This window comes from Colius striatus, chromosome 1 (genome assembly GCF_028858725.1).
Source record: "Colius striatus isolate bColStr4 chromosome 1, bColStr4.1.hap1, whole genome shotgun sequence".
Classification (NCBI taxonomy): domain Eukaryota; kingdom Metazoa; phylum Chordata; class Aves; order Coliiformes; family Coliidae; genus Colius; species Colius striatus.
The window spans coordinates 181,346,733-181,364,975 of record NC_084759.1 but is presented as its reverse complement, the minus strand read 5'-3'; the positions used below and the strand labels follow the sequence as shown (position 1 = coordinate 181,364,975).

Below are 18,243 nucleotides of genomic sequence, written 5' to 3'. Positions count from 1 at the left end.
GATTGCAAGAAACCACACTGAGTGACAGCCTGAAAGACATGTCTTCTCCACCCACAAGCATGGCCCGAAGAACTGAGCTCCAGGGGTGCTCCCTAGCTCGCTTTTCCATGATTTTTACCTGGAGCTGACACCCGAAGGTATCTTTTAGGAACGAGAACGATGCAGTCCCTAAGTTACTTAGTGACCTTTAGCATCTGGCTTTGCTGCAGGCAGCGAGGGTTGGCTGGGAACTGGAGCATCTCTGCCGCGTTACCGGCTGCTCACGGGTGGGAGGATCTGTTGTTATCCCGAGTGTGCCTCACGGAGGTGACTGAAAAAAAAGTTGGTGAATTCCGTGTTGTTGAACTTCTGCCCAAGGCCGGAGGCATCACTCCGGCCCGGCCCGGCCCGGCGCAGCGCCGCGGGGGCTGCGGGGGTGCGGCGGCCGTTCCCCCCGCGGGGCCGGGGCCGGGGCGGATGGCTCCGTCGCAGGGCGCGTAGGATCCGCCGGCGCGGTGGAGCCGAGCGTCTGTTTGGAGGGCTGTTGGAAAGCAACTAGCTCCTCGGGATCCCTTGCCTAATCAGAGGTGTTACCTCCTCCTCCTCTTCCCCCTGCGTCTCTTGACATCATTTCATCCATCAGACTTTCAGAGGAAAAAAAAGCCCCAGCGTAGCGGAACCCACCCAGTCTGTGAGCAGCCCACACCAGCCCCTCAGATCGGCTCTGACTGCAGGGAACAGCAGGGTCGGGGCAAAGATGAGAGATGGGAGCGGCGCTGAGCTCCGTGTCCTGAAGGAGCTGGTGGGGGGCGAAGCGAGGGGCATCGGGAGCGGTGACCCGACCGGCACCCTCCGCGCCCCGGGAGGGGATCAATAAACCCCACGGCCGCGCGTGGGGAGGCCGGAGCCCCTGACCCACGGGGAAAAAAGAAACGCTGAAGGTGCGTCTGCTCCCGCTGGTCACCGTTTCTCCATGGGATTTCTTCTGCCCCCCGCGACTGACCTGATGTGGACCGAAGCGTTTCTAACATGAACTTTCTCTCTGGGACCTGGTGGTCTCTTGCCCTCGTCTTGGTCTGGGCGACCCCCCCGGTCACCTCCTCATGGTGGTAAGCTGCGCAATTCCTGGAATTTTTATTTGCTCTTGGGGAAGGTGGGGTCGGATTAATTCTGAATTAAGGAAAGGCAGGGTGGGAAGACTCTCCCTCTCAGGCTCGTACAAGCGGCGCTCGCTGCTGCCAGCTGCTCGGCTCCAAAAAGCCCGGCCTTAAAGCAAGCGGGGTTAGACGGGCTCGCCATCTCCTTCCACGCCCCGGCGCTGCTCCCCGGCCGCCTGCTCGGCGGCAGCGCAGGGCAGCTGAGCGTGGCTTTCAGCGGGGCTGAGGGCTGCGGGGGCAGCGCCCGGCGGGGCAGGGGGCGGCCGGGCAGAGGCCCGAGGTGCTGAGCCCGCCCTGCGCGCCCCGGCGCCGCGGGGAATTGGCTGCAGCAGCCGTAGTTTTTGTATGATTAAATTATTGTTCTTTTTCACCCCTTCTTCCTCGCCCGCCCCAGCCCCTCCCTCCGGCTGAGTTTCTCCTCGCTGAACTGCAAACTGCAGGCGCGGAGGGTCGGGAGCCCTGCGGGACCCGACCTAGAATGACGTTTGGTCCCGGTGCGGGGTGTCTGAGGGAGGTGGCTGCAACGCAGGGCCGTCTAACGGGTTAGAATGAGAACACAAAGCCGCCCCTCCAGGCGGAGACCCCAACCAAGCCCGGACTGAAAAGTCTCGGCGTGCAGGAGGAGTTAAACCGCTTCTTATAAACCTGGGGAACACATTTAACCTTGACAGTGGCTGCCGCGGGATCAAAGCTTGATTTATCAGACAGAGCGTATTTCAGTGGAACGACTATCTGTGTCCATAGCCGTCTAAACGTTATTTATTGCGATGGCTTTTTGTCATTCTGTCTTTTAACTGCCACTTCAATACAGAATATTTTTTGGGGAGTTACGGCTCTAACGACTTTATGATCGTATATAATAATGAAAATACAAGAAAAGCACATTTTCCTCTTTTTGATCCCTTCAGAAGACACCTAGAGTAGTTTGGGGTTTATAAAAGGTACCTTTCGAAACATTTCAGGACTAATAGAGACCATCTGGAGACAGCTGATGATGTAATTTAATTTTTTGTCAAGGTTGGGGTGGGTTCAAAGTACGGCACGGAGCCGTAATAGCGGGTTTGTGATTCTCCTACATGCTTCACCTCATTACAAACTACAGCCTCGGCCACTAATTCTAAATGATTTCCACCGAAAAGGCAGAGCCCGCTGCCGGGGGCAGAGTCCCGCGCCTTCCTCGGCAGCCGGTAGCCCCGCCGCCGCACTGCCCCTTCCTTCCCGCAGGTACATGGGGGCCGTGGGCTCGTCGCGGGTGATGTGCGACAACGTGCCGGGCCTGGTGAGCCGGCAGCGGCAGCTCTGCCGGCGATACCCCGAGGCCATGCTCTCCATCGGCCGCGGCGTGGCCGCCTGGACGGCCGAGTGCCAGCACCAGTTCCGCCGGCACCGCTGGGACTGCAACGCCCTGGAGCGCGGGCAGCGCCTGCTCGGACGCGTCCTCCTGCGCAGTGAGTCCCACGGCGTAGGGCCGGGCCGGGCGGGGCGCGGGAGGCGCCGTCCCGCCGCGTTCGGGACCGGGGGCGGGGGCGGGGCGTTCCGGGGGACCACGCTCGGGCTGTCGGCGCCGGGGAGCAGCTCGGCTTTGCACCTCGGGAGGCAGGGCAGGGGACATGCGGGGTGACCCCAGCTCCTAGCGAGGGAGCAGCTCGGCTTTGCACCTCGGGAGGCAGGGCAGGGGGCATGCGGGGTGACCCCAGCTCCTAGCGAGGGAGCAGCTCGGCTTTGCACCTCGGGAGGCAGGGCAGGGGACATGCGGGGTGACCCCAGCTCCTAGCGAGGGAGCAGCTCGGCTTTGCACCTCGGGAGGCAGGGCAGGGGACATGCGGGGTGACCCCAGCTCCTAGCGAGGAGGCAGCTCGGCTTTGCACCTCGGGAGGCAGGGCAGGGGGCATGCGGGGTGACCCCAGCTCCTAGCGAGGAGGCAGCTCGGCTTTGCACCTCGGGAGGCAGGGCAGGGGACATGCGGGGTGACCCCAGCTCCTAGCGAGGGAGCAGCTCGGCTTTACACCTCGGGAGGCAGGGCAGGGGACATGCGGGGTGACCCCAGCTCCTAGCGAGGAGGCAGCTCGGCTTTGCACCTCGGGAGGCAGGGCAGGGGACATGCGGGGTGACCCCACGTCTCGCGGCCGGCCGAGCGCACGTGCCGTATCGGGGAGTGCCGCTTTGCTTCAAAAGCTGGTTGGAGCTGAGACGCGTGAGCGCGGTTGAGAAAGGGGGAGATGGTGTGTTAGAGGCTGGCACTGCAGTTCCCAGCTTCTCCAGGTGGGGTGCATAATGGAGTCAAAGGCACAAATGAAGAGCTACAGAGAAACTGAGGAGCCAGATTGCAGCAGCGGGGCCGTTGGCTTTCCAGCACAGCCCACCCTGTCCGGGTGGATGACACAGGGTCTTGTTGGACTGAGGCCCCTTGTGAGTCTTTGGACAGTTTATATGGTCCTTTTGACTCAAATGACAAATCTCTTACTGTACCAGAATGTCCCTTATTCAAGTGTCAAACGTGCTGAGATTCATCTAAACTAACTCTTTTCACCAAAGGCCACACCTGAGAGCAAAGCTGGTGGGGCTGACACTGCCTCATGCCCCTGGGATGTCCCGGCTACTATCCCTGGGCAGCCTCCCCAGTCTGTGAGCAGCAGGGTGCCTGCAAGGAGAGGAGAGAAGTACCCCGGGGTCATTGCCCCAGCTGTGGGGATGGGGAGGACAGGAAACACTGGACACACCAGCCCAAGCTATGGGGTTCATCCCTGGAGCATTGTCAGCAAGGATGAGAAGGACAGGAGACAATGGGCACACCAGCCCCAAGCTGTAGGGTTCATCCCTGGAGCATCGTCAGCACCAGGCTCCACTACTGCAGAGGGCTTGGCTCCCTTTAACTGGCTTCATGTTCCCTCAGCAATTATCTGTGAGTAACCAGTAATGCCACCCATCAGCTCAAGTTTTCGATGAGGTTTGTCTGACATCCAGGAAAACAAGTCTGGCAGAACACAGCCCAATTCTGATGAGGCTAGTTCATTAAGAAAAAAAAAAAAGAGAGAGATAAAAGTGCCATTTTCTCTGTCAGCTCACAGGAGACAGTTAAAGTGTGAGGCTTCTGAGCTCTGTGCTGAGCCTCGCCAGGCAGTGATTGTAATGGGAAACATGGCTTGATGGTGCTCTAATTTGAAATAGATTTCTGATTAATAAACTCAAATTAAGTATTTCTCTTTCAGCAACACCAAGTGCTCCTTTTTAATTAGTGCTTTAAAATTGTTGGTATTTCTGGCTATATTTGCTTAGAAATAAGTCTTCAGTCTCCTGCCTGGCTTTGAAAGCAGTTTAGGAAAGGCAGAGTTTGCCCCATCCTTTTGCAAACCTGTAGCTGCCAAGTGCTGAAGGTTTGCATAGCACGTTGAAGTCCGGGGCCCATTCTTGCTCGACACATCTAGATGCTACTGGAATAGAAATACAAAATAATAAGTTATATGATTTAATGCTGACCCAACTATAGCATCACAGATAACATTCCCTCTTTGGGTTCCTGCTTTATTTTACTTAAGGCTTACAAGTCGTCTGAAATACGTACCCAATAGCTTAAGAGTAGGCACAGCCTAGAAATGCAGGTCATCTTTGGTATAATAAAATATCTTCACTCAGAGTAGGGAAGGGTGCCCGCACAGCTGGTGTGTGGAAGTCACAGCTGCCAGGCCAAATCCTGCCTCGAGCATGACACAAGCAGTGCCATTGATTTAATGGAACTTTTTGTGTGTGTGAATTGCTGTTACCGGGCTTGGTTCTAGGCAGAAAACCTAAATATAGTCTGTTTTCAGAAAATAACACAGAAGATTTCTCCCTGCTGCCTTTTAAGCAGGAGAGAGTTTCTTCCAAATGCTTCAAGAGGAAAAGCTGATTTCTGAAGTTGTTTGCAGTGTTTTGCAATGTACGTGTTGTTCCAGTGTCCCTATTTAATCATTTCTTAAACCTGTCTCTGAGATAGCGCTTCATATATTTTTCCAGATTGATGAAACATGATGAATCGATGACATATCAGCTGTCCCGTTCATGTGTCTGTACAAAACAAGTCATCTGTAAAAGTGTATTAATCAGTATCAGGAGCAAACGTTTAACGTTTTCCAACTCTAACACTGTATTGATGAGCTTTTACCAGGGAGGGGTCCAAGTTTAAGCCATGACTAATTCTGGCTCCAGGGAACATGCATTTGTGTGATTTCAGCCCAGTTTTATCTTTTGCTCAGCACAAAAAGTCCAGGCTAAGTGGCTGGAGTTAGGATAGCCACTCAAACTAGCTACCCCGATGATTTTTTAAGGCCATTATCCATTTGTTTGTTTGTTTCAGGTAGTCGGGAGTCTGCTTTTGTACATGCCATCTCCTCTGCAGGAGTTGTTTTTGCCATTACCAGGGCATGTAGCCAAGGGGAGCTGAAATCCTGCTCCTGTGATCCAAAGAAGAAAGGCTCTGCCAAGGACAGCAGGGGCCATTTTGACTGGGGTGGCTGCAGTGATAACATCGACTATGGCGTGAAATTCGCCAGAGCCTTTGTGGATGCCAAAGAACGGAGAGGAAAAGATGCGAGAGCGCTGATGAACCTTCACAACAACAGAGCCGGGAGGAAGGTGGGTGTCCCTGCAACAGATGCCTGGAGATGTTCTTGGTGAACTCTCATGGGGCAGGGAATGGCTGTCCCTTGCTCTCTGGTTAGGAGGAAGTAGGGGATGAGTGGGAGCCCTAGGTACTATCTGTCTCCCTTGGAGGTTCAATGTGGCAGAAATCTCCAGACAGACTGGGTACAACTGCCAAACTGCTCCTGTCTGAGTCAGTTCAGTGATTCCTCATGGGGGTGGGAAGCTAAGCATGAGCCCAAGTCATTGCAGCATCAGTTTGGATGAAGGTTTTGTTTTCAGCTTAATTGCTATATATGGAGGAGTTTTACTTTTGGCTAGTATAGAAGTTCCTAAGGGAGGCTGAAGACCACACTGAACAAAATGCTTAACTATTAAAGAGCAAATTTAAAATGGCATTGGAGGAAAAACCCATCCTGTCCGTTCCTGTACATTTTAGATGGTAAACCCTGACTTGAAAGGAGCAGAGATAAAATACAGTCACTTCACTTTCTAAGAAAATAAATCCAAACTATATGTCCCTCCAAAAGACAGTGGCTTTGGGTTTTGGTTTTTTCCTAAACACATTGTATGAAAACACCATTCCTGAATTTCAACACAAAGAAAGAGTCTTTAGCTGTTTTGTCGATGGTGGATGGGAGGAGCGGTTGCCGGGTGTGCTGCCCACTGCTTGTGCAACAGCTGAGGAATAGATGCACTCACGTTTCATGATGGTGGCTATAAATAGTAAGAAGAGTGCCTGAAACAGGAATACACCCGTTTCATTATTAAAAACATATTCGACATTTCCTGCATCTGTGAGATCTGAAATAACACAGAAGAATACTTTCTAGTGCTCCACCAAGCACTTTGGAAATGACTTGTAGAGACTTCTGGTTCTCGTCTTTGGTTTTCCTGAACTTATATTTGATAGGAAGTAAATTGTTCATATTCTGATCTTTTTGTATTAAAAAGTTCCCTTCATAAGCTGTAAAATTGCTTTACATTAACTACCCCTTAGTAGAATCAAATATCCTATTTTAATGAATTGTACTGCAAGTGGGTAATTTTCCTGATAAATATTTCTCCAACAACAACTTTCCTCTGCCTGTTGATTACCAGCAGGTGTAATTAATGTGTGATACAGTCAGACAAGGCTATTCAGATCAGTGACAAGCATGTGCAATGCTACGGCTGTATTGATCTTACTATCCAAAACAGATTGCAGTCTACAACACAAGCAAAGACTATACAGGGGTGAATTAGCTCTGTGTTGGGAAGTACTCTCTGTAATAGTTGAGTATCTTAGGAAGTTTAAAACAAATACATGTACTGAATAAAAAGACAGTGCTGGTAAGCAGGTAGGGTTTCTATAGAAAAAGACCAAAAGACTTTAATAAATGTATTGGGTTAAAAATACCAGCACATTCCCGTGTGCTTTAGGACATGCCTTATAGGAAAGGATGCTGTTCTGTGCCCACAGAGCAAAGGTGTAGCTTTAGCTTTGCAGGGATCACACCATCTTAGCCTGTCCACAAGCTTGGCATTCGGATCTGGGTAAAACCAGCTGTGCCCTCGGCTTTTTCTCACTCCCAAAAGGGGTGTTGACAGTCTTTCCTATTAAACAAACAGACAAAAAAGAAGTCCTGGGTTCCTATGTGCTTCTTCCACTTATCTAGCAAGTTTATTTAAACGTGTGAGTCGGTAAACTGATTTATACCCAGGTGAATAGCACCAAGCATCTGCTTCAATCCCAGTTTTGTGACAGTACCACTGCCAATGACAGAGGCTGTGGGAATGTCAGTGGTCTCTTTGAGGCAGTCATATTGTTTTCAAGTTGCAAAGAAAATTTAGGAAAGAAAATTTGGGCTTATAGCACATTTTTGCTTTATAATGAAGTACTTGACCAAAAAACGCTGCCCCACTCTACATCTACCTTACTTCTCATAATGGAGCTTTCCTTCCTCTTACCTCCCTTCCATGATGCTGTTCCTTGTGTACAAACTCTAAAATGTACATGTTTCGTGAACCCTCAGGGCATAATGCTTAGAGATCAAATATCCGTATCTTCAGAATTAAGAATGAATTATTTATCGAATATGAACCCATCTGTGGTTCTCCAACATCATGCAGGTAGCCTAAACGACTGAGAGGAAGCTCAAATGGCTTTCATGGTACCCAGACATTAAAGTAACAACAAAGGTGACGTCTCCAGCACAAGCTAGTGAAGGTGTTACTCTGAGGTGTTTGTTAAGAGGTTTATGGATATGTATGTAAATATGAAATGACTGTGAACTCCGGGGCAATATTCAGGGCAAGGCGCAACTTCATGAAAGCGAGCTAGAGGGGGTCAGCACGGGGATGGTCTGGCCGCAACGAAGGGGAAAGGGGGTACCTCCGCCGACCAAGGGACCGAGTGGCTCTGTCCCTTTCCCAGACCGTGCCCTTCTGTCCGGTCCGTGTCCCGGCATTACGGACCTCGGGAGGACTGGCCGGAGCGGGGAGGGCGATCCCGGCCGCCGGAGGTTGGCCGCGGGGCCGAGCCGGTGGCCCGTGCGGGGATGACGGAGGCTGCCAGTGGGTGTCACTGCAGACCGCGGCTCGGCGGCCCCGCGAGCCTGGCACCGCGGCTGCAGCCCCAGTCACCTGCCTTCTACTGCCTTTCCAAACAGGCCGTCAAGCGGTTTTTGAAACAGGAGTGCAAGTGTCACGGCGTGAGTGGATCGTGCACTTTAAGGACCTGTTGGCTGGCCATGGCTGACTTCAGGAAGACGGGAGATTACCTGTGGAAGAAATACAATGGAGCCATTCAGGTGGTCATGAATCAAGACGGCACGGGTTTCACTGTGGCTAATAAGAGATTTAAGAAGCCAACTAAGAATGACTTGGTGTACTTTGAAAGCTCTCCAGACTACTGTATCAGGGACAGGGATGTAGGTAAGCCTCTATCGCTACACATCAGTAGTTCTATTTCAGATGTTTGTACTTTGAAAGTCAAAAGTTGTCATTGCGTGTGTGTGCTTGTGTGTGTGTGTGTGTGCTTGTGTGTGTGTATATGCATAAATCCATGCATGTAACCAACAGGAAAGAGTCAGGAAAATGTTCTAGAAGGCTGTATCTGTACAAGAGCAACATCTCCTCGATGTCTTTAGATGTATGACAGCCAGTTGTCCTAATATGATTCAGCAGTTTCTTCCAGATGCCGTGGAGCCCTGGAGATGCTGCAAGGCAAAACCTGCTTTTAGGACAAGTTTGAGTTATGCTCTGGCGAGTTTGGTATCACTGCATATTTACAGCCCAAGTGTGCTTGGAATAAGCCTTGCAAAACAACTGCGTTTAAATAAGAACAGTATGTGGAAGTCATGTACCATTGACTTTAGTGAACCCAGAACTTCATCCAGTGTGCTTATGTTGTACAGTGTTTCTGGTTTAGTTGAGTAGCCAAGGGCAATTTTAAATGTTATTTATGGCTTCTGCGGGTGATGCTTATTAGCTGCACAAGCACATATTGGTCCTTGAATAGTGGCTGATATTGTAAAGGCCAATACTTTAATCCAAGTGAATAAATGGTCTTACTGTGGCATTATGCAGAAACTAACTTTGCAGTCTAGGTTCTATTCAAAATTTTGTTTCCTGAAGTTTCTGAACGAGGGTCCATTGTAAAACCTGTGATTCTTTCCTGCAGAAGTAGAGTGGTCATGGTCCACTTTTATGTCGAAAAGTCATTTAGTAATCTCTTTGTACTAAGTCTAATCTCATCTGTCCGTCTTGTTATTGTGGAGGAGAGAGGGCATTTGTCACTGCAGCGTGTTACACACACTTGCCTGGCGCTGCCAAGCTGCCCAGAGATGGCAGAGCCTGACACATGCTCTGGCTCGCGTCAAGAGAAAGCTGCAGGTGAGGCGGTGTTTCTTTGCTGCCCAGAACTCTGATTGGAATAGCACAGTTTTGGCAAGCTGCAGTAAACCTTTAATGGGATATGGGATGCCCTGCTGCTCATGTGGAGCAAAAGAATCTGAACAACAGAAACTGATCTGGCTTTGAGAGACGTAGTTCCAGCAGCTGAGCAGCAGGCTTTTTTTTCTTTACTAACTTTGGTTCGCCCTGTTGAATGCTCCAGAGTGTCAGCACTGTTAAATGACTGGAAAGGAAATGAGATTCTGGAAGTCTGAGTTTGGAAACAGGCGGGGAGTGTCTCAGCCTCAGCTAAATCTAAAACCACGGCGTGTTAGTATGTCCTTGAATCCAGTTCGGCCTCTCACTCTCTGGGGAATTCAAGCAATTTTGTGCTTCAAAAAAGAAAAAGGTGTGTGTGGATAGTGGTTAGTATTGGGAGCAAATGCAGGGCATGTCTTAGGAAGCAATATGACTTGACTAGAAGACAGCTTCACAAACTGTAAAACAACCAAGCCCTTGTCCTCTGTGGCTTGAGTGTCCTAACGCATATGGACCAGTAAATTAAAGGTGCTCAGGGGTTGTATCAGCAGCAGCCTATCCAAAAAAACACATACCTCGTCTTTTCTCTTTGGAGCTTTTAGGGCTGGCTCTTCTCTCTGGTGGCAGGCAGAGTGAGCATGACGTACATATATGGATCACCTCCACAGAGTGAAAAATGTGCTGTGTTTTTCTTTTTTCTAGAAGGAAAAGTGGAGTCGTTGCTTTCAGGAGAGAGATAATCAGTGGAAATCACTAATAGCAAGAGAACATAATAACCTGCCCGCCTCTTGTCTGGCGTGAAGATTTCACAACTGTTAGAAAAGGACCAAAGAATGATTTCTGGAAGTGTTCAGAGTTCACTTAACTCTGCTCATGTGGATGCTGAAATAGTTTTTACTTACAATTTTGTACTTGTAATTAGAAACAGAGGTAGGACATCCCAGAGGGCTTTTGAAAATCTCCTCATGAACTTAAAATTTTTGCCACATTTTGCATGGTCTTCCCATATATTGTCATAAATTTTCAGCTCCCAAAAGCAATACCAGCACACCTGGGGCACCCAGGGAGGGACCTGTTAGAAATCATGAAGCTGTGAAGAGAACTGAATCATAGAATCATAGAATGGTAGGGGTTGGAAGAGTCCTTTAGAGAGTGGCAGTCCTGCTGTTGCATGTACTGTCTTACCCTGAATGCATAACCACCTCCAAAATGCTCTGAAACGTAACAAAGCTGTTGAAGAGTCTGCAGAACAAGTCTCATGAAGAGCAGCTGAGGGAGCTGGGGATGTTTAGCCTGGAGAAGAGGAGGCTGAGAGGAGACATGATTGCTCTCTACAAGGGGATTGTAGTAAGGTGGGGGTTGGTCTCTTTTCTCCAGTAATGAATGGTAAGACAAGAGAAAATGGGCTCAAGTTGCATCAGGGGAGGTTTAGACTGGATATCAGGAAGCACTTTTTCACCAAGGGGGTTATTAAGCATTGGAACAGGCTGCCCAGGGAGGTGGTGGAGCCACCATCACTAGAGATATTTAACAGATACATAGATGAGGTGCTGAGGGATATGATTTAGTTTAGTGGTGGGCCTGGCAGTGTGAGGGGAGTGGCTGGACTCAGTGATCTTCAAGGTCTTTTCCAACCAAGATGATTTTATGAGTCTATGAAAAAACCCTTCTTGCTTGTCTGCTTATAAGCTTCTGCTGTAAGCACTTGAAGTTTTACAAGACTGGTATGTGTCCATCCATGCAGACTGGATTGACTGAAAGCTGTTGCATGTTTATCATGTTTTGAACAACAAGCAGAGACCACATCAGGATGAACCACCTGAGCAGCCGTAGTGTGGCATGGCACAGCCAGCTCGCCAGCTGAGCCCTCACAGTCAGCTACTGTTCACAGAGGCTACTAAAGCCATGTAATATCTTACTGAAAAAACCTCCATTTTACAACAGGTGTGTTAAAAATTAGTTGGTATAGAGCAGCCAAAAAACTTAAGCAGTGTTTGAGTGGAGCCTCTTCCCACAGGGAGACCCCAACCAGAGTGTAGAGCAAGCTGAGCTCAGCTACGGGCATTGAGGTGGTGCCTGTGGAGCAAAGAAGTCATGTCCCCAAGCATGGACACTGAGGTGGAGGTGATGGGTAAGCAGCAGGGTAGGGTTACTGAGCACAACATGTTGACTGCACAACTGTTCTGGTAATAATGAGGCTTCAGCTGCCTGAAGGTGGTGGAATGAAGAGGCATATTGTGTGTACATGAAAGGTCTCAGGCTGCTGTAGCATCCTCACTAAGTTCACAGATGATATGAATCTGAGTGGGAGTGTTCTGCTTGAGGGAAAGAGGGATTTTCAGAGATCTGGACAGGCTGAGACCAATTGTATGAGGTTCAACAAGACCAAGAGCTGGGTGCTGCACTTGGGCCACAACAACCCCATGCAACACTACAGGCTTGGGGCAGAGTGCCTGGAAAGCTGTCTAGGGGAAAGGGACCTGGGAGTATTGATCAACAACCAGCTGAAAAGGAGCCAGCAATGTGCCCAGGTGGCCAAGAAGGCCAATGGCATCCTGGCTTGTATCAGAAATAATGTGATCAGCAGGACCAGGGAAGTGATTGTCCCCCTGTACTTGGCACTGGTGAGGCCACATCTCATACACTGTGTTCAGTTTTGGGCCCGTCACTACAAGAAGGACATTGAGATGCTGGAGCATGTCCTGAAACAGGCAACAAAGCTGGTGGAGGGTCTGGAGCACAAGTCTGATGAGGAATGGCTGAGGGAACTGGGGTTGTTTTGTCTGGAGAACAGGAGGCTGAGGGGAGACCTTATCATTCTTTGAAAGGAGGCTGTAGCAAGGTGGGGGTTGGTCTCTCCTCCCAAGTAATGAGTGATAGGACAAGAGGAGATGGCTTCAAGTTGCACCAGGAGTGGTTTAGTTCTCCCTAGTAACAAGCAATAGAGCAAGAGGAAACAGCCTCAAGTTGTGCCAGAGGAGGTTCAGGCTGGATATCAGGAGGAATTTCTTTACTGAAAGGGCTGTCAGGCATTGGAATGGGCTGCCCAGGGAGGTGGTGGAGTCACCATCCCTGGACGTGTTTAAAAGATGTTGGATGTTGCACAATGGTCTAGCGGTTAATAGGGCTGGGACAAAGGCTGGACTTAATGATCTCAAAGGTCTCTTCCAGCTGAAACAATTCCATGATTCTATGTACAACTTTTTCGCTGAGATGGTTGATAAACACTGGCACAGGCTGCCCGGGGGTGTGGTGGAGTCAGCGACCCTGGAGATGTTGAAAAGACATGTAGATGAGGCGCAGAGGAAAACAGTTTAGTGGTGGGCCCGGCAGTGTTAGGCTAGCGGTTGGACTTGGTGATCTTATAGGTCTTTTCCAACTGAAATGATTCTATGGTTCGATGTGCTTCAGGTCATCTGTAGGTTTCTCCTGACACCCACATAGTCCCGCTGCCTCTGCCTGCACAGGTGTGGGTTGTGTCCCAGGGCTGTGGTGGCTGCCTCCCGTGTCCTCACAGGCTGTGGCTGTGTCTGGACACACTCCACACCTGGTGGATAGCACCATGGAGATGTATGTGTGGTGTTACGGGTGGCCCCATGGAGCTGCATGTTGGGTGATGTCCCACATGCCCAGGGTGATCTGCCTTGGGTCCTTCACAGGACTAGTTTTGTGCTATTTCCTTTGATGCATTTTTGAGAGGAATGAGGCCAAGTCTGGAGTGAAAGAAAAATGTGGAAGTGAAGTATAGCCTGCAAAGTACTGGTGTTGGGCAAGATGTGCTAGTACTTGAGGTATGTAACCCATGGAGGGAAACCAATCTTGATCTATGTCAAGAACTTCTCACTGAGGTTAGCCACACACAGACAGTCCCTGTGCGACTTCTTGGCTCATACTTCCCAGTTTACACATTGCAAACATGTTGTGTGCAGCCCCAGCACTGTGCAGGCCGGCAGTGGAGCTTGCCATGGCTTCCATCAGGGTGGCTTTTCTCCTGCACCACCGGCCAGGGCACAGCGCCAGCGCCCCAAGGGCCTCGGGGGCCTGAGGGGCTCTGACAGCTGTTGGTGACTGTGGGAGTTAGAACAGGCATGTGTTTGCTCCGAACTGAATCTGGACAAGCTGTTTTTGTCAGCACTTTGCTGCCTCTGGGCAGGGCCCTCCCTTTGTGGCCCCTCCAAGCAGGGCTGCCTCTGGCGTGCGCTGCCTCTTCCCTCCAGCCTTACTGTACCAGCGTGCTCTGTGAAGTTCCACGTGAGTCTTTCTTGGTTTAAACAGTAGCTTTAGTGCTACTTCTGTGAATATGTGTCCCCACACACCCAGACGCTTGTGTGGAAACTGGTTTCTTGTTGGTGCTTTCAAAGTTGGGGTTTTTAATTTGAAAGTGAAATAATGAACTGTATCACTTGAAGCCAGATTTTTAGTCAATAGAAACAGAAGGGAAAGTCTCATGTTATAAGGGAATAAATACATTATAGTGCTTTAGGAATGGGGAAAAAAATCATCTCACCGTATGTTTGCTTAAGAGAACAACTGTGCAAACCAAGAAGAAAGGGTTTGAGGTAGGGACCGTAAAGTTGACAGTATAAAAAGCTATGGATGTTTTGGCAGGTACAGAGTTGTGTGTTGGCATAGTAATTCCAACACTTGAAATGAAAACAAAGAGGTTGCATGAAAACTTTTTGCAAGTTGGAACATACTCCCGCCTCTTAGGTAGCAGGCAGGGATCACAACACTCTGCCTTACTTTGTTTAGTGTCTCTCACTGTCTTCATCCCTTGGGTGTCTGAGTGCTTGCCAAGGAGCACAGTAACTTGCCTGGCTGCTTGCTGACAGTTCCTGCTTATTTTGTTTCCATAAGAGAAGCCACTGAGATGCTGGTGATGCTGTTTGAACTTTTAAAAAATGCTGGTTTTGCTCAGGAACTAAGCCTTTACACCAGCCCCTTCTCTTCTTTGTCACATTTCTGTGGATAGCTTGGTCTCCTCTCCTAGTGGAGTAGTAAACATTGATGTTGTATTGTGGGCAGTATCAGATAATACCAGCTTCTGACTACCTGTCAGCCGCTAAAATCATTTTGAAGTCAGTGGCAGAACTCCTGTTGAAAACAGTGGGAGTATCCCTCTCAGATTCTCCTTCACTGCTGTGTGACTTCCCCAGACCTCTGGGATTGAGAACTTTGGAGTGTGAAACTAACCTGTGCCTTGGCTGAGGGATGTTGTCAGACCTTCCTGGGGCAGCTCCTGCCTGGTGTGAGTAGGACGTGGGACCTTCCTGCTCCCTGGAAGCTGGGCAGTATGGCCCTACTTGCTCCCAGGCTGATGGAAGTGGCACAGCAAAGGCCAGTGAGTGTCCAGGCAGCCTCCCACAAACCACACACACGCAGAGGGCAAAACCCAGAGCGTTTTGCCATCTGCACCAAATGAAGGGTGTTGGAGGTGGCTGTCCCAGGTGTGCTGTGCCTGGTGGCCCAGGCACAGTGGCACCTTGGGGCTGAGCCTCCTCAGCCGGGTAAGGTGGCACACAGAGCAAGGGAGGGGAGGGGGAGCCTCTGCAGGTGCCTAAGTGGGAATTCACACCCAGTTCCTGATGGAGAACATCAGTCATACGAGTCGCAAGCTTGGCCTTTGTGCCTTTTTTCTGTCTGAACAGAAAGGGCAGGACAAGTGCCTATAAAGGCGGTTATTCCCCTGTGTTTTGCACAGCCTGGGATGCGATTGATACTGCTGTGGGCTGGTACAAGCACCAGCTCTGATGTTCAGCTGTCCTGGTTGTTTGCACAGCTTGTGGATGGAGGAGACTGTGGTGGCTGGGAAGCAAGGTTTGGTTTGTTCTCTGCCACAGGCTTCTGACAGGACCACAAGCTCTGCACTCTCCCTGCTCCTCAGCCCTCCTTAGCTCAGAGCACCAGGGGCACTGGAAGTCTCTTCCAGTGCAGAGTGATTCCTGAACTGAAAACAGGATATGGGAAAGGCCTTTTGTCATCAGAGCTATACCCTGATGAGAGCTGTGTGGCAGAGGGCTTGCTGGGGCTGCGTGCACCCGCTAGGAGAACAATCAGGACTGGTGTGTTGTGAACTGCTCCAGTGCCACAGCAGCCGCACGTGCGACCGTAACAGCGGAAAAGAAAATCATCAGAATTTGTGCAGCTCAGACTTTAAATAATTACAGATTAATTGCAGCTTAAGGTTTGTTAACTAATACTGGTTTGCTATCCTAGCTCATGCAACTTTGAATTAAATTGTGCATGTATATTTTTTTTCCCTTCCAGAAGGTAAGTTGTTCATGCCTGAGGTACACCTGTGAATACACTTTGTAAAGTGTTTCCAGATAATTTAATGACTGCAGTCACTGTTTAGAGAATCTTGTTTTGGCCAGGAACAGAATCACATAGAATGGTAGAGGTTTGAAGGGACCTCTAGAGATCATCTAGTCCAAACTCCCTGCTAAAGCAGATCCACCTAGTTCAGGTCACACAGGAATGTGTCTAGGTGGGTTTTGAAAACCTCCAGAGAAGGAGACTCCACACCCTCCCTGGGCAGCCTGTGCCAGGGCTCCCTCACCATTAAAAGAAGTTTTATCTTGTGTTTAAGTGGAACTTTTTGTGTTCCAGCTTATGTCTATTACCTCTTGTCTTATCACTGGAGACTACAGAAAAAAGTGTCACCCTATCCTCTTGACATCCACTTTTTAGGTACTTGTGTTGGTGAGGTCCCTCCTCAGTCTTCTCCAAGCTAGACAGCCCAAGGTCCTGTGGCTTTTCCTCATAAGGGAGATGTTCCAGTGCCTTGATCATCTTTGTAGCCTTCTGTTGGAGTCTCCCTAGAAGTTCCCCGTCTCTCTTGAGCTGAGGAGCACAGAACTGGATAAGAGAAGAATGTAGTTTTATTTAGGTCTAGAGGAAATGTCAGAATGATGTTCATCTCATGGATATACTTGCAACTGTTATAATAACAATGCATAAGAAATTAGGTGAAGCAATGAGTATTTGTGAAGTTTTCAGATTGGTGGTAATAACCTGTCAACAGCTGGGGTGTAGATCCCAAAGTGTACCCTAAGATAAGTGTTATTTTGTTAAATGAGCAGCAGGTCCTGTTGTGGTCCATTGGCTGCTTGGGCAGAAACATGCTTTAGACGGTCATTTTGTGCCACGAAGAGATGGGCAGAGGCATTTCAGCATCTCCAAGATGCTTTGACATCATGAAGAGGTGTGGTATGCTTCCCTACCCCTCTTCTCCACAGGAGGCTCTAATGTAGCTGCTGCTTCTTGCTATCAAGAAAGAGAAGAACCTTTGGTTCTTACCACACAGAGATGTGCACAGAGCAGCCATTCTTCATCTGCCACTTGCACAGGTGGCCACGGGGGCCGTGGGTGGAGACAGCAGTGATGTTGTGTTTGGGGTGCTTCTGTGCCCACTTCTGCAAAATTTAGCCACCAGTAGCAGGGTTACTCTGCCCATCATGTCCCCTGCAGCCACCAGATTTGGCAGCTTCCTCTTTCCCAGCTCTCCCCTGCCCATCCTGAGCTCTCCTGTGAAGCCCATGAGCTCCTGAGTGCCACAGGCCTGCTCCTCCTAGGCATCCTGTTTCCCATAGCCCTGGGAACTGGATGTGGGGGGCAAGAGGGGGCTGCACAGCTGCCTCGGGGAGGGTGGAAAGAGGTGCTTTGGAAAGATGAAGCACAGCACGGTGATACCAACAGAATCAGGCTGAGCCTTAAGGTATTGGTTCCATTTTAGTCCTCCTCATCTCCAGGCCTGACTTCCTAGGAGAGATTTGAGAACTCGACAGCAATTGTACCTTATGACAGGCATTTCTCTGTCTCGATGTTGAATGTTGGGTGATGTAATGCCGAAGGATCAAACACATTGCAAATGACGTCTCCTGTTCCTCTTTTCACACGCTCCCTGCCCTTCCCTTCCACGGCCCTGCTGCTGCTGCCAGGGTCGCTGGGGACGGCCGGCCGGGTCTGCAACCAGAGCTCGCGCGGCATGGACAGCTGCGAGGTGATGTGCTGCGGCAGGGGCTACGACACCGCCCGCGTCAGCAGGATGACCAAGTGCGAGTGCAAGTTCCACTGGTGCTGCGCCGTGCGCTGCCGGGACTGCCTGGAAGTGGTGGATGTCCACACGTGCAAGGCGCCGAGGAGCGCCGGCTGGACGTCCCGGACGTGAGGCGCGGGCTGGGCTGCCTGAGGAGCACCGCTGCTGCCCTTCTGTGCTGCGCGGCCCACGCGGCCCGTGGCATCCCTGCTTTTATACCTTTGTCTTTCCTGGCACAGAAGCTGCTGGATAATTAACACAAACTCTGCAACAATTGCTCCCTATTTGTGCGTGCCGGTGTTGCTGCAGAGCTGTGTGTGCATAAACTGATGCAGCTCTGGAAGGATGCCCTCCTGCTGGGACGCGTCTGCTCTGCCCAACACGCAGCTCTGCCCCGGGCTCCTTCCTGCCTTGGGGAACGCAGCGAGGCACAGCAGAGGCCACCACTAACTGCACAGGCTGAGCTCCCTCAGGCATTTCCCAAAGCATCTTGTGCTGGTCACAGTCATGCCCGGATACTGAAGTGCTCAGGAGTTT

General features: G+C 50.3%; 1 protein-coding gene across 1 annotated transcript; it reads left to right on the top strand.

Moving 5' to 3' along the window:
- The first annotated feature begins 993 nt into the window (after positions 1-993).
- On the top strand, positions 994-17,838 carry WNT2 (Wnt family member 2). Its single transcript, XM_061988700.1, has 5 exons — positions 994-1,088; positions 2,361-2,584; positions 5,470-5,747; positions 8,405-8,669; positions 17,609-17,838. The coding sequence occupies exons 1-5, from the start codon at positions 1,009-1,011 to the stop codon at positions 17,836-17,838; spliced, it is 1,077 nt and encodes a 358-aa protein (XP_061844684.1). The 5' UTR covers positions 994-1,008.
- Positions 17,839-18,243: the final 405 nt, after the last annotated feature.

Excerpts from the sequence above, each read along its gene's own strand:
- WNT2 (XM_061988700.1), top strand. The coding sequence starts at position 1,009 with ATGAACTTTCTCTCTGGGACCTGGTGGTCTCTTGCCCTCGTCTTGGTC. Across the intron at positions 5,748-8,404 it reads ACAACAGAGCCGGGAGGAAG|GCCGTCAAGCGGTTTTTGAA; the intron begins GTGGGTGTCCCT and ends CTTTCCAAACAG. Across the intron at positions 8,670-17,608 it reads TATCAGGGACAGGGATGTAG|GGTCGCTGGGGACGGCCGGC; the intron begins GTAAGCCTCTAT and ends TGCTGCTGCCAG.